Source organism: Limulus polyphemus, unplaced genomic scaffold, assembly GCF_000517525.1.
Source record: "Limulus polyphemus unplaced genomic scaffold, Limulus_polyphemus-2.1.2 Scaffold146, whole genome shotgun sequence".
Lineage (NCBI taxonomy): Eukaryota > Metazoa > Arthropoda > Merostomata > Xiphosura > Limulidae > Limulus > Limulus polyphemus.
Window position 1 is genome coordinate 394,930 of NW_013665756.1, and position 14,362 is coordinate 409,291.

At 31.8% G+C, this 14,362-nt stretch overlaps 1 protein-coding gene across 5 annotated transcripts in view; it reads left to right on the plus strand.

Moving 5' to 3' along the window:
- Positions 1-14,362, plus strand: part of LOC106475314 (zinc finger MIZ domain-containing protein 1-like) — a 216,688-nt gene that overhangs the window by 194,681 nt on the left and 7,645 nt on the right. For 4 of the 5 annotated variants that reach the window (XM_022380546.1, XM_022380552.1, XM_022380543.1 and 1 more), the window contains 11 exons: positions 3,233-3,529; positions 4,287-4,518; positions 6,250-6,720; positions 7,013-7,246; positions 7,631-7,781; positions 8,476-8,822; positions 10,255-10,515; positions 11,346-11,413; positions 11,744-11,889; positions 12,852-12,983; positions 14,166-14,338. In XM_022380546.1, the coding sequence (XP_022236254.1) occupies positions 3,233-3,529; positions 4,287-4,518; positions 6,250-6,720; positions 7,013-7,246; positions 7,631-7,781; positions 8,476-8,822; positions 10,255-10,515; positions 11,346-11,413; positions 11,744-11,889; positions 12,852-12,983; positions 14,166-14,338 (2,512 nt within the window). The remainder of the gene's footprint in view (positions 1-3,232; positions 3,530-4,286; positions 4,519-6,249; positions 6,721-7,012; positions 7,247-7,630; positions 7,782-8,475; positions 8,823-10,254; positions 10,516-11,345; positions 11,414-11,743; positions 11,890-12,851; positions 12,984-14,165; positions 14,339-14,362) is intronic. The other variant, XM_022380556.1, reaches the window with a different exon arrangement.

The window sequence follows — 14,362 nt, forward strand, 5'->3', positions numbered from 1 at the left end:
TTATCTTTTGGTACAAAATTAAAATAAAATAGCGGCATATATGTATATATAAAGTGCATTATTCCATATTACGGAGTTATATCTTATCATGCATGCGGTTTATTCACCCCCCCCCCAGTAGCACAGCGGTATATCTGGGAACTTACAAGGCTAGAAACCCGGTTTCGATACATGTGGTGGGGAGAGCACAGGTAGCCCATTGTGTAGCTTTGTGCTTAACTTCAAACAAACGAAAACATAGGAAAACGTTTAACTTCACTGGCGCCATCTGTACGTGATTGTTTGCATCGTAAGCAATAACATTCGATACCCTGCTATTTCGTATAATGAAATTTACGGTATAATTGGCTAGTTTTCATCAGTTTGATAGATAACCATCAATATACACAAATATTATTTATGAACTGTGTTCTTAATAATACAAATAATTAAACAGTATGGATATTTGTAAGCCCACCTTCTAATTACAAGTAAAATAAAATATACATTAATAATAACGAAATTTACTAGTTTACAAGGTATGATAAATTTAATGCAATTTGGTTTCTGTAGTGTGAGTTGACAGACTAATCATTAATGCTTATATTACTGATAAATAATGAGTGTAATATTATGTGGAACATAAAACGAACTTTATAATGATTAGATTGTGTTGGATCATCAGTAACATATCTTCACTATTGTCGATAATTTTTGTTCTTAACTTCTATAGGTTTTCACAAAGTTTGGGCAGCTTAGAAGAGATTATACCGGAATTCACTATAAGACAGCAATGTATATTAATCTTTATAAAATTCAGTTTGATGACCAAATTATTCAAGAAGTTGAAATGTACAGAAATATTCTGATATTTTCAACAATATCTTTCAGCTTCAATAAGTATAACGAGAAAATGGAAATGTAGTTAGTACTTATAAAGAAGTAACCAATAGCGTTGTTGGTGTTTATCACATTAGATATGTGGCTGTAATGACACTGGCAGGAAGTTACTGGAATATTTACATGAGGAAATCACTTTCTTTATGTAATTTGCTCAAACTATGACAATTAACCAATCAATTTCTAAAATAATGCTAGGCTTTACACACACACACATACATACTCATGGGTGTATTTATTCAAATATACACACACATACATATTTTTATATATACAATGCTCTATGTATATGAACACACTCTAAGTATTTGACATAGCCAATCCAGCATGTTCTGCAAGCAAACTTGGTAAATATAAATTCAGAGCCATACCAGATAAGCAGATTAGTAGTGCTGAAGTGTGTGCATATTGTCAGGTCATAAAGAATTATGTGAATTTGAGAAAAGTGAAATTGTAGTTGCTGGAAGCACAGAAACTTACAATTTTATTAGGACTCCACACACACATTTGTAGAACACTCAATTTTAATATAATTGGGCAAAACAAACTGATCATATGGAATGTCTGGTAGTTGCTATAAATGCAGAGGTGTACTCAAATCATGGTTAGTCTGTAAGACAATATTAAGAGTGAGGTTCTCTCTAAACTTCAAAATGGTATGACAGTACCTCTCTAGCATTAGCAATATTATCAAATAGTGTATCTCTGACTAGCTGTTCAAAGGCATTTGTCATTAGCATGTATCAATAATTGCAGATGAAACTAGGAAACACTTTGGCCAATGACCATTGGTGACCAAATTAAAGAGAAGATTAATGGACAGATGTAGAAAGTGCAACAGATATTAAACTATATCCCAGTTAAAGTTAGTGTAATAGTACGAAGAATATCCTCTTGGCAGAGTTTGGTTCCTTTGATTCCATTAGAAGAGTGGATATTACCTAGAGTATACCTTGACATTTTGCCAATCATGTCCACCTCAAAATGTTGTGACTCCAATTTGCTGTACACAAGTTCTTCCAAGACAAAATGCAGTAACCCACAACACTCATATTGTTCAATATTGGTTCTAAAAGCAGGGCAGTAATTTCAGTCATATCCTTGTCAGCACAATCACTGAATCTCAGTTTAATTGAACATCTTTGGGATGAACTTCAATGTTGCATTTGCCACCATAATTGCCCTAGTGATATCTGTGAACCAAATGCAAATAATACTTCTTGAATAAAGGAACTGCAACTGAGCAAGACACATTCTAATATCCAGGCTATTATCATGGTAAAATGTGGCCACAACTGTCTATGAGGCTATCTGATGATATTAGGAACTTTATAGTACAGATTCTTAAAAAACAAGTAAGGTCAGCTGAAAGGTCTATAAGAATATCATAAATGTTCATGTGTTAGGATTTTTTTTAAATCCTAGACACTGTCTACAACAATTTCACAGTGACTCACAGAATAGCATCAGTTATTCAGGCCAAAAGCAGAACTATGCAGTGTAGGAACAGTGACCATTAGGACACCATTCATCATGCCTACATGTCTGAATACATTTAGAAGAACAGTATTTGTGTATGTATGTGTATTCATCTGTGTACTTGGTTAGAATATAAAATCAGTTGTCTGAAAAATATTTATCACTTAAAAGTGTCGGTTTAGCTTCAAACTCAGATAAAATATAATTAATTGTTATGGTTTATTGAAGGTATATTTCTGTTTAAGTAACTAACCCTTAACAAAAAATCTTAAAACTGATAGCTTTATTGCAGTGTAAAATATTCTTAAAATAAAACACTGATTTTCTAAAAGTACCAGAGATAGTGAAAATTGTTATTATTAAATAAAATATGGCATGGGTGTCCGCAGAAACTTTTTGGTGGGGAGGGGGCAAAGTAGTGTGAAATTGTGAATTGGATAAAAAATTGAATGAATGCTGAATGAATAAGAAAATAATTATGTTTCTCATTTTCCAGGGTGAGCAAGTGCCCCCTATTGCTCCCCTCCACCTGCAGACGCCCATGAAATAGAGTTTAATTTGACTACACCAAGTTTCAAATTTGACCCTGAATACTCATCTTTTTTTTTTAAAATAGCTTCAGTTGCATTCAGAATTGAGTGTAGTAGTTGAACTTGATATATGTAAAGATATACTTTCATGTCATAACTGATTTTAATGAAAACACTTTTTAGTAAAACAAAATGCTCTTTGCAAATTGAATTTCATTGTCTGCTGAAAACTGTGAGCAATAAAATAGAAATAAAATGTAAATAGAAATGTAAAAGAACAAATATGTATCAGTGATATGAAGTATATACAAAATTGTCTCATAAGATTTCCTGTTATATTCTAGTGATTCAACTATGACAGCTATGGGTTGGCAACAGACACCCCCAACTGGTCATGGTCCACCTCCTCCTCATGGTGGCCATGCTGCCCAACAGCAGGTGTCTGTAGTCACGACAGTTTGGGGGATGTCGCCTAACACACAGAGTGGTTCTGTAGGTCACAACTCATACAATGGCACAAACACATCAGTAACTCAAGGTCCCTACTCACAAAGTCAACATGGATATCCTGGAGGAATGCCTCCCAAACCCTATCCTCCACAGGGCATGCCTTCTAGACAAACAACACCAGCTTATAATGGGTGAGTTTACGATATACCAACAAATATAGATAACATATATGCCTATATAGGACAAAAAGACTGAATTCATGAAATTAAATTCCAATATGTGTGATAGGTGTAAATGCAATATTATCAACATAACTGTTACTTAAACATGCTGAAGTGTATGATATGAGAATTGTTAAAATTCCTTTGACTACACAACATTCAATTTAATATGTTTTTTTTACATAAATAGTATGAATTAAAATCTTCATTTAACAACAATATATAAATATATGTTAGATAGACAAAAGGTTTTAAAAGACAGAAAAGTGAAATAATGAACTTTTTTGAAAATTATGAAGATGTAGGGAAAGTGTTTTGGGCAAATCACTAGTAGTGAGAAATATAAGTCAAGTTCATCTGATGTGTTTTTAAATGTTGTTGGCAACTGAAGCTTCAAATTGGTATTTTTTATATCTATCAAAATTTCTGTTGAATTGTACATTTTTTTGCACAACTAATGTGTGTGTGGGTGTGTATTTACAAATAATTTACACTAAATATTGAATAGCTTTCTCAGTCTTTGACTGCTTTTTGCTAGTTTGTATACTTTATCATAATAAACAGTAAATATAGACTGAGTTATAAAGTCTATGAAATCATGGTTCTTTTAACTATTTGTGATTGAACTTCAATTGAATTAAATAAAAGTTTGTTAATATCATACATAAATATCATTATTTCCTTTCTTTGTGATAATTAAAAAACAAAGTTTATTTTGTTTCTTCAGTTATGGACCTCCCCCGACATCTATGGGTACAAGAGTTGGACCAAACATGGCAACTGGTGGACCAGATGCTAATGGAGAGTACCAAGGGTCCTCAACAGCTCTAAGTGCTGCCACACTAGTAGCAAGAGCAGCAGCTGCTGCCACAGCAACAGCTACTGCCACAGCTAGTGTAGTGGCATTTCAGGATCAACAACAACAGGAGACACAGATGGGTAGTCAATACCATAACCATGTAAGAGTTTCATAACATTTGTGTGATTATGGTCACTTGATTTACTGACAAAGCATCTCAAGAGTAGCAGGAATTTATAAACTGGTATATTTAATGAAGGCCCAGCATGGGGGCATTATAATGTGATGGTCAATCCCACTCTTCGTTGGTAAAAGAGTAACCCAAGAGTTGGTGGTGGGTGGTGATGACTAGCTGCCTTCTCTCTAGTCTTTCACAGCTAAATTAGGGACAGCTAATGCAGATAGCCCCCATGTAGCTTTGTGCAAAATACAAAACAAAACAAACCATACTTAATGAAACAAAGTTTTTTTGTGGTTATTTCAAACCCTCTTTATTTCATATTGTATGTGGCCTTTTTGTAGATTAAATAATGAGAATAAGAACAAAATATATATAGGTAAAAAAAGCAGTCCTGCTTACCTTAAATATTACAACTGCTTGATTTCAGAAAATTAATCTGTGTCAGTGCCTTTTTTTTCTGCATATTTATATACCTTGTTACATTTTTCCTTCTTTTTGTACACTGTATAAAAGAGAAAAAAATGTGCCATTTTGATATCTAGGTACACTGAATTCCAACAGATAGTTATAAGCATTTACAAATATATAGGATTCAGAAATGTCTTGCAGAGAATAATTTTTAAAATGATCAGCAAAGGAAAAGCAAGAAAACTGTAGGCATTAAACAAACAAAATCTTTAATATTTTCGTTTTGAGTTTACTTATTGATTAAGTATTATTTTATTACAAGTTGCAGCTTTTACAGTAAGGAAGATTTGTTTTTATAACAGGTATGATATTTTGACAACTGGTGTGATCATTCTCAAGTAAAAGTTGTAACTTGTAATAAAATAAACTAAATCTTTATTTACAAATAAGGTGTGAATTTGAAATCAGCAGAGGTATTTTGCTTGTAATGGCTAACTTCTGTATTTATGAAAGTTCAATTGACTGTTGGGACAGGAGAGCAGGTTGAAAGCAAAACTTCCTCATAAGATGGAGACAAGATCAAGAATAATTTGTTCACACAGGAAAGAGATGAGTTTAAGAATAATGATGATACTACATTGATAGGTCAGACTAAGGTCACAATGCAGTATCCAACAGTTGTTAAATTATGTATATGAATGATAATTTTCATTATACATATTTGAGGGAAATAAACCACCAACTTCTACAAATCTGTACCACCCCTAAAAATGAGTATGACCTCACTCAAGAAAGGAATGACACTAAACAGAGCCAGGTAAGTATAAGCCTTATGGAACAATTGTTATGGTATATAAACTTTGTTGAAGGTAGAGGATTAGTGCAAGTATATGGCCTTCCTACATCCAGCTTACAAAGATGTTGAAATTACATACAGAACACATGCGTGAAAATTCAGAAAAATTTACTTCAGTATACCTGAATAAAGATGTATTCTTTACACAATATAAAAGGGTGAAATTTGATAATATTTCAATCATCACACTGATATAAGACAATACTGCTGTTTATTATAACAAGTTTGGTCTGTTTTTATAAGACAGTTTTTCAAAATGCAAAGATTTCTTCTGAACTTGTATTATTTTAAATCTTTGCCTTATTTACCTGATATATACATTTAGTGCTAACATTTCAATGAATTTGTGCTTGATATTTTTTTTAACATGACTAAATAAATCAGTGCAATTTTGGTTCAATTTTTTATTAAAGGAATTTATGTGAATTATTTATTTTTACTCACAGATGCAAAGCATGCCAAGCCAACAGTACCAGCAAGCATATGGTCCACCAAGCTCACAGCGAATGGCTTCAGGACCACCTGTGGGAAATCTCATGAATAACCACATGGGCAATAATGTGGGAGGACCAATGCCATCAATGACAGGTTCTATATCTAGCTCCATGATCCCCATAAATGCTCCTGTTATGAGTACAGCTAATAATATGAATTCCCAGATGGCTATTAATGGACCAGTTGGGGTGAATAAGTCTGGAATGCAAAGTGTACAACCTATGGGAGGACCTGGACAGACCATTTACCCTATGGCTCCTTCTACTATGGGACCTCGGAGTCGATCGGCTCCATATCCCAATCCATCTCAGTATATGATTCAAAAACGCCAAGCGCAGTACAACAATTCTATGACTCATCAGTATGGTCCAGGTATGCAGCAGTATGGACCTGGCTCTCAACAGTCGTACAACTCAACACAAGTAAGCATATTAGTTGGATGGATATCAGCTGCATTACTAAAAAACTATGATAAAATCTTGTTTAATAAAAATTTAATATAATCTTTGACCAGGTAATTAAAAGTAAACAAAAAACAATTATTTATCTACCTTTCTTACTGATCTTGCTTTGTCTTGAGTGATTAATTTCAGAATAGTATTTTAAATATGTTTTGGATTTCTTTGTGATGAAAACAATATAAATATGTATGTAATTAACTAAGACATAAAATATCATTTCACCAATTATTTTTCCCTATTTCCTGGTGGTCAGGGAGTACAATATCTAAAACAGCCTCCCCAGTTTCCACCATCTATACAACAGCAGCCCCTTCCTTCAAGTGGTTATCCCCAACAAATGCGACCATCTATGAGACAACAAGCACCTCCATACCCATCTCAACAAGAACAGTACTACCCACAGAGCCACATGAATGGGATTCCTCAGCAGACACCATATGAACAACAGTATAATGGTAATCAGTACATGGGACCTCAAAACTTTCAGGTAAAAAACTAGGGAAAAGAACAAATTTAAAGTGATCAACATGGTCTTCAACTAAGTTTTAGATTTTATTTTAATATTCATAAGGTAAAAAAAAGGTAGTATTTTGTTGAATAATTTCAGGATTATTTGTGTCATTGTGTGGTAGAAGTTATATTCTACAGAGTAGAAGGTAATGGAAAAATGAACCAAAAAATTACAAATGTTCTGTTAGTAGTAAATTCCAGTTTTATAAAACTGTTTATGACTACCTAGCATTTTAAATTTTTTATAATATACAGTTGTAGGAAAATGTTGACACAGTATGTAAATAAACTGTGTAAGCTTATAATTATGATTATCTTTATGTGACATACAGTTTTTTATTTTTGTATTTGATCATTTCAGAGGAACATGAATTATCAACATTCACCAATCCCAGGAAATCCTACACCACCATTAACACCAGCTTCTAGTAGCATGCCTCCCTATATTTCACCTAATCCATGTGACATAAAACCATCGTATCCAGATATTAAACCACAAATACCTCCAACAAGTAAGTTAAATAAAAATTATTTTTCTACATGAGTAGAAATATTAAAAAGAAAAATGAGTGAGTAGTATGGAAATGTAGTTCAGTATTTTGTATTCAAAACTAAGTTTTTCTTATACCTGAAGGGCTGTAGTTGTGTACACATTTTATATCAATTTTATAGCTATGTACTATTAATAGGTGTATATACCTCTAGGAATTTATCATTATGGCTTGTTTATTTCTACAGATTTCTAGGTCACCTTGATAAAGTCATGTGATCGTTCTTTTGATAAATAAGTTTATACATCATCGTAATGTCATTATTGTGTTCTTTTTTTATTTATGTTTTTTCACTGCTGTGCTTATAGGTAAACATCTTTCCCAGTGTCAAGTTTATTTTTAGACATATAAAAAAAAAAATACACATGTTGTAATATTCTATTACTTAACTGAAACTTAAAACTGTTAAACTTTGAAAATTTTGAAGGAGAGTACAAAATCCCAATCTTACATGGCAGTGGTAAAGAGGGAGACATAGATGGGCCCATGGCAGTGAAAGAGTTAAATTCATTGTTACCAAATGGTTTTAAAATTACCATTTTTATTCGTAACTGAAATTCAATATTTAGAACAATTTTATCCTTTACACAACTACTATTTAATTATTTCATATTTTACCTTAGAGTATAACATTGCTGTTTATAATGTACTGCAGAAGACGATGAACTGAGACTGACATTCCCTGTTAGAGATGGGATTATTCTGCCACCCTTCAGGCTAGAACATAACCTTGCTGTTAGTAACCACTTCTTCCAATTGAAGCCATCAGTCTACCAAACTCTGATGTGGAGGTCTGACCTGGAGCTACAACTGAAGTGCTTTCATCATGAAGATCGACAGATGAATACAAACTGGCCAGCATCAGTTCAGGTGTCGGTGAACGCGACTCCAGTACTCATTGACAGAGGAGATAACAAGACATCCCACAAGCCCTTGTACTTGAAAGATGTGTGCCAGCCAGGTCGCAATACAATACAAATTACTGTCACAGCCTGTTGTTGTGTGAGTATTAGGTTAACCTTTATTATGGTTGTAAAGTTACAAACCTCTTTGTTAGAAAGACATGTTGCCAACAAGGTTGCAGCACAATAAATGTTAGTGTTTCAGATTATTGTTATGTAAGTAGATGGATACCTTTGATACTGAAAAACAATTATGTTTTAAGGTAGAACTTAATTTATTGCAGTAAAATGATTGTCGTTCACATAGTTATTAAATAAAGTAGTTCTAATTGTTCATCTAGTCTTTTCACTAAGTCTACAGATTTATGTAGAAATCTATTTTATAGATGATGTATAGCTTTGTTTATAATTCCATTAATTAGAAATACTTTTTCTGTTTAATTAAAGTAAAATATATAAATCACTTAAATATTAAAATACAGAAAGAAATATATTTTTTTAAGGCTTGTGTTTTTTTTTAGCTAGTGTTGTAATATTGTATGCTATTTCAAATTTGAGTTGAGTATAAGGAGACAATTTTAGGGATAGGTACCCCTCATGTGGAGACCAGCTGTCTTGCAGAAGGTAGAAGAGAGTTCCTTTACTAATGTTACTAGCAGCTCTCCTGCTGTATAGCATTCTATTTATTCCACAACTTTTGCTTTTCCTAGCCACACCATATGATACTTTGCTTTCCAGTTTTTTTAATTTCAATTGAATGTTAATGGAGGTCTTCCATGATCAGGAGTGTCAAGAGCCAGCACAGGCCCTGGAGGAAACATCCTCACCAGGCCCCCTTTCTCTCTCTTTTATAACATTTTAAGAACTTATTAAAAAGAAGATTCTATATTAGGAAAGCAACAAGCTCATAAACAAGACAAAATCATAGCAGCAGCCATTTTTAGTTCACAGTATAAGCATAAAAACTTTAATAAACTAACAACAAATATCTATTTAATCTATAAAGTAACAAATATATATTAATTATTACTCAAATTATTATTTCAATCATTCTTAATGGTCAAGCATCTATATGCAAAGAAAAGCAAAAAACTATGCCTTTTATGATTAAATGAAGGGCTTTGCAGGCTTTATGGCATAACCAGTTTCAACCTGAGCCCCTGTCCATGATTACCAATTTCACCTTCCTAGTGCAGAAGAGGTTGATGTCCTGTCAGTAGGATTTAATAAAGAGGCTTAATTTTCTTTTACAAGCTTTTATGCAGGCATATACATCAAGATGCAGTTACTTTGCTTTCAGCCATCCAAAGTCCATTACTAATAACTTTTCTCTAATTATCCTACTACTGGCCAGCAGTATTTGTCAAAACAAATGTATTTTTGCTAATTGCTTATCTCTAAAATATAAGAATTTTCTGACATTACAGTTTAAAAAGTGGTATCTATATGCTCACAGTGAGTTGAATATGTTCACATATTGAACAATCATTCTGTTGTAAAGTTGCTAATATGTCTTCTTTTTTTCTGCATAGTCCCACCTATTTTTATTACATCTCGTCCATCGACCAACTGTGCGCTCAGTACTTCAGGGACTCCTACGCAACAGGCTTCTTCCAGCTGAACATTGTATTTCTAAAATTAAGCGAAACTTTAACACTGTAGCAGCAACAAATAGTGTAATGAATGGTGAAGATAGTGTAGAACAGACAGCTGTCAAAGTCTCACTCAAATGTCCAATTACCTTTAAAAGAGTAACTTTGCCTGCAAGAGGACAAGACTGTAAGCACATACAGGTAAGAGTAAAACTGTAACAAGTTAGTTTTGCTAACTTTTCCTTAGATTTGATCACTTAAGGTAAATATTACTTTGTAATAACATGTGTGTGAATAGAAAGCATTGAATAATACTAGATTTAGCAAGTGATAAATCATCTGGTAATATGCACTTAAAATCATTAAATAGTAATGAATGGAATAAGCAAAATATTAACTACAAAAATAATTAAAATTCATAAGTCATATGCTGATAAACAAAACATTGTCTTGAGTAACTACTGATAAATCAAACCTGAAGAATCACAATCCCATCTGTTTATACGCGAAAATATTTTTGTTTGTTAGGTTTTCTTACTTTTGATTGAATTTCTATGCTTTTATTTTCTGAATCATAGAATGCAAGAATATTTAAGTTATATTAAATCACAATAAAATGCTCAGCAGTAAATCTGAGGGCTTCTAATACTAAAAAACTGGGTTTTGATACCTGTGGTGGGTGAGCACTGATATTCCATTGTGTTGCTTTGTGCTTAACAATAAACAAACACAATAAAATTGTATTATATGTGCATATAAACTTATGAGCTTTTTTTTAAATCATATAAATAGCCATATTAAAATTCAAAACTGCCAGAATTGTAATTTTTTGTGCTAAGTTTTGAGAACTTTCCATTTAATACAAATTTAAGTTGTGAAACTTATATAATTGTATTTTTTATTTTGGTATAAACACATAAATATAATGTGTTAGCTGTAGAATGAATAACACTTAAGTGTGGTATTTTGATATTTTTATTTTCGCAGTGTTTTATAGTTTATTTTTCTACAATGTACTCATTTTTTTACAGTGTTTTGACCTTGAATCATACCTCCAGCTGAACTGTGAAAGAGGAGTCTGGAGATGTCCAGTATGCAAGTAAGTTTATAAAAGGAATTGTTTCAATCACAAAAAGTCCAGTAATTTTTTTTATTGTATTGCATCAACTTTTGCAGTCATAGTTTATTGCTAAGTATCTTGGACTTGGTAAAGGAATTTTTACATGTGAAGATTTTTAAACATAATAGAATATTATAAGAAAAGCAATTTTTGTATACTAATGCTGTTTTGTATAATTAACATATAATCTGTTAATGAGTTATACAAAGTATAAACCTCAAACTTTTGTTTTGGTATTTCTTAACACAAAAGTTTCCTATCTTAATTTGAAACAGACTTCTTCAGAACTTTTATTCTTTGTTTGTTTAGTAAAACAGCATACCTGGAAGGCCTGGAAGTTGATCAGTATATATGGGCCATCTTAACAAATCTTAACAATTCTGAGGTAGATGAGGTAACAATGGAAGCCTCTGCTAATTGGAAGCCCATTTCTTTAAAGCTAGAGCATGATCAAGGTACATTATATGACCTTCTTTCAGAAATGATATATAAACTTTTAAGGCTTGAACTAGATGGCAAACAAAGCTAGGATGTTTTACATGTAAAATTAAAATTTTGCTTTCTTGTTTTGAAATATTCAAGTATTTATACTCAATGTATGTATGTATATATATATATATATATATATATTTAGTAAAACTGAAGTGTTTTATTGAATAATTTTTAGTACTTCTTCCATACTTTATGTTACTCTTTAGGTTAGTAATTTTTTTTTTAATTATAAAAGAAAATTCACTAAAAAACACAGAAGTTTATAAGGTGCTTAAAGAGTTTATATCTTGCATTTTATTTCTATGTATATATATTTTTCTGATGCATGTGTGATTTTCTACAATCTCTGTAAAAGGAAACAGATATTAAAAGTACCTAGGTTACTAAGTGAATTTTCTTTTGCACACAATTGAAAAAGTTTTCACTCTTTGGTTTGTTAAAGATACTGCCAAAAATAAACTTGCAATATGCTTCAAGCTTTCTGGTCACTAGTGAATTATCATTAATGATATTTGAGGTGCTACTGGAATTGTATTATTTCAGAAGAAAATTCTTAACACGTAACATTGAGAATGACCTTATTTAAAGACCCATTTTGAAATATTCAATTAAAACTAAAATAAAATTGTAATGTTGGATTTTTTCAGTAATTTTGTTTTTAAGAAATAAGGCTTTGAATGGTCCAATAGTTGCACTATAGAAACTTTGAATAATACATTGTTGTGGTTAAGAATAATTTATAATTTAATAAAGTGAAGTACTGAATTTCAGACACATCCATTCTGTTCTACCCTTTTGTTTACTTTACATTTTTACACTGTTTGATGCTACTGACTCAGTAAGTCATTTGGTATATTTCTTATTTACAGTAACTTTAACTATATGAAAAGAAAATAATAAACCTCTCTTTTTTTTTTATGATTAGTAGATCAATGTGCAGCTCAGAAGAAATTCAAAGCTATGTCTCCTGGTAGTATGACAATGCCAACAACAAGTACATGGGAAATGGGACAAGCATTGTCTCCATATTCTGCCATGCCTCCTCCAGATATGCAGTGTAAGCTCTAATTTCTATAACTTTAAATTGATGGCTATACTAGTGGAAAATGGGATTTTTTAAACATATAAATGACATAATTTAAAAATAGGCAATTTTTACTTCACTCTTGCATTTCTTTCTACTCCAACAGACCTTATTGATTTAATTATTTTGAATTAAATCTTTAGTAACAACACAATACAATTATCATCTTAAATAGTTTCATCTGAAATTATCTGTTAAAAGGAGATCCTTGAGAGTTGTTGACATTTGTCAATATCATTTCAAATAACACATTTTCCCTACAAATGAATAAATGCAATTTCCCTTTTCTTCTCTCTCTTTATTTGTAAACATTTCAGTTGAAAGTATCTTGAATTGACCTCAACAACTATAAAAAATACATTTAGAGATCAGTTTTTCCAAGTCAGTAGCCTTTTCTAGAAAAAAAGAACAAATATTGAAGGTTTATGTAACAACAATACTACTGATAGGCCTTTCTAGGTTTTTCATGCAATTAGGTTTAAAAGTGATTGAATTGAAGCCCAGACATTGTTTTTGTACAACACCAGAAGCATATTTGCTTTACTTTCATACTACTGATAGATATTTGTAGGTTCTTGTTACAGTTATTCGTAAAAGTCAGTGAATTAAAGCCTTTCTTTTTGCATGTACTTAGAACACTTGGTTGATAACTGTGCTTATTTGTTCCATCATACTTATTTATTCCGCCAGTACTAAAAGCTAATTGAAATAATAGCTAAAATCAGCATTGACAATTTAAAACATTAGCTTTTGAATTTTATTATAGTAAATTACAGATTTTTAGGTGTTTATATTTCCTAACAAAATGTTTGTGTGTGAACATACAACATTGCTTATAACTTGACACATTTGATAATTTCTGCTAAAATTTATTAAACAGAATAGTTGCTACACTGTCAGCAAATGTAAAGAGAATAACAGTGTTAATAGTTGCCAGTTTATTTAGCTTTTACCCCCTTCATGCACAATTCAAAGTTGAAAATATTGCTATTAAAAAAAACTAAAACTACATGTATAAAATTAACTTAAAACAGTTATTGCACTTTCACTGACTGAAAATAATGATGACAATATTGTGTGATGACAACTATTTTTACAGCTGATTACAATAGAAACATGGTATTCCTATATTCTCCCTTCTCTCTTCTCCTTCAGCTATAGCCAATGGACCAGTTCCAAATGGCCCCAATTTTCCAAATAGCATGAATTATAGAGGAATGAATGGAAGTTATGACTTTTCTTCAGATTTTGGAAATCCACTTTCTCACCTTAACAGTAGTGTTGCATCTTTAGACCCTCTTGCTGCAATGGAAAAAACCCTGAACCAGGTAAAGTGTTACACTTTTAGAACC